This window comes from Mastomys coucha, unplaced genomic scaffold (genome assembly GCF_008632895.1).
Source record: "Mastomys coucha isolate ucsf_1 unplaced genomic scaffold, UCSF_Mcou_1 pScaffold8, whole genome shotgun sequence".
NCBI lineage: Eukaryota > Metazoa > Chordata > Mammalia > Rodentia > Muridae > Mastomys > Mastomys coucha.
The window spans coordinates 12,991,807-12,993,071 of NW_022196914.1; the positions used below are offsets into that span (position 1 = coordinate 12,991,807).

The following is a 1,265-nucleotide window of genomic DNA, read 5'->3' on the forward strand; positions in this document are numbered from 1 at the left end:
TTTATATATATATATATATATATATAAACTGAGTGAGAATGATACAACCCCAATAAAACATGCCTACTTAAAACCATCTTGAATTAACAAAGCATTGTTTCTATTTTTCAGGGTTTCATTAATGAATGTGTTTTGGTTTCAGTTGATTCAAACTATAAGTGTCATGGACAAAGATGATCCTCCCAGAGGACACAAGTTCTTCTTTGAGCCAGTGCCAGAATTTCCTATAAACCCAAACTTCACAATTGTAGACAATAAAGGTAAAGGACATTTAGAAAACTATACAGTATAATTGTTTCAAGAAGAATTGAAATTGAATATGAAGCAAGGTGTGGTACCTTTTGTCACCCCACTACCTTGGAAGTGATCTCAGGAACAAGTTCAATTGTCTACATTAATGAGGTGGATGCTAGCCTGGGCTACATGATACTGTATGTCAAAAACAAAACAAAACAAAAGAAAACAAAACACAGAAATTAAGGACATGAGGAATGGACCAAAGGAGGAGGAAGAGAGAGAAGGAGGGAGGGAAGAAAATGAGTACAAAGATTTTTCCTAATAATTTATTTTCCTCTTCAGATAATACAGCAGGAATTATAACTCGAAAAGATGGGTACAGCCGCAACAAAATGAACACCTACCTACTGCCAGTTTTAATCTTCGACAATGATTATCCTATTCAAAGCAGCACTGGCACACTCACGATTCGTGTGTGCGCGTGTGATAACCAAGGGAACATGCAGTCTTGCAATGCGGAGGCTCTGATGCTTGCTGCAGGCCTGAGCACAGGGGCGCTCATCGCCATTCTCCTTTGTGTCGTCATCTTGCTTAGTAAGCTTTGTGTCTCTCTGTTCAGTTCTCCTCTCCCCATGGTCTTTTCCATCACCCAGGCACTGTATAGGAAACTGTGCATACTTAAGCTTTTACTAAAATTATTGTGAATAAGAAAAAAATAATACTACCCTAGCTTTGTGTGTGTGTGTGTGTGTGTGTGTGTGTGTGTGTGTGTGTTTGTGTGTATGTGAAAAAGGGATAGCTGTGCAAGGCTTTAAAACAAAGATATAGTAACGTCTGGCCAGAGAGATGGCTCAGCAGTTAAGAGTACTGACTGCTCTTCCAGGTGTCCTGAGTTCACTTCCCAGCAACCACATGGTGCCTCACAACCATCCATAATGGGATCTAACACCCTCTGCTAATGTGTCAGAAGAGACCAACATTGTACTCACTTAAATACACACACACATATATGTATATATATATATATA

At 39.0% G+C, this 1,265-nt stretch overlaps 1 protein-coding gene and 1 long non-coding RNA gene across 3 annotated transcripts in view; one reads left to right on the forward strand and one right to left on the reverse strand.

The window, feature by feature from the left end:
• Nucleotides 1-831, reverse strand: part of LOC116083445 — a 16,864-nt gene extending 16,033 nt beyond the window's left edge. The window contains exon 1 of the long non-coding RNA XR_004115713.1: nt 642-831. This is a non-coding gene — a long non-coding RNA (uncharacterized LOC116083445). The remainder of the gene's footprint in view (nt 1-641) is intronic.
• Cdh9 (cadherin 9) overlaps nt 1-1,265 on the forward strand; it is a 130,204-nt gene that overhangs the window by 123,690 nt on the left and 5,249 nt on the right. For both annotated transcript variants that reach the window (XM_031360237.1, XM_031360238.1), the window contains 2 exons: nt 143-260; nt 580-831. In XM_031360237.1, the coding sequence (XP_031216097.1) occupies nt 143-260; nt 580-831 (370 nt within the window). The remainder of the gene's footprint in view (nt 1-142; nt 261-579; nt 832-1,265) is intronic.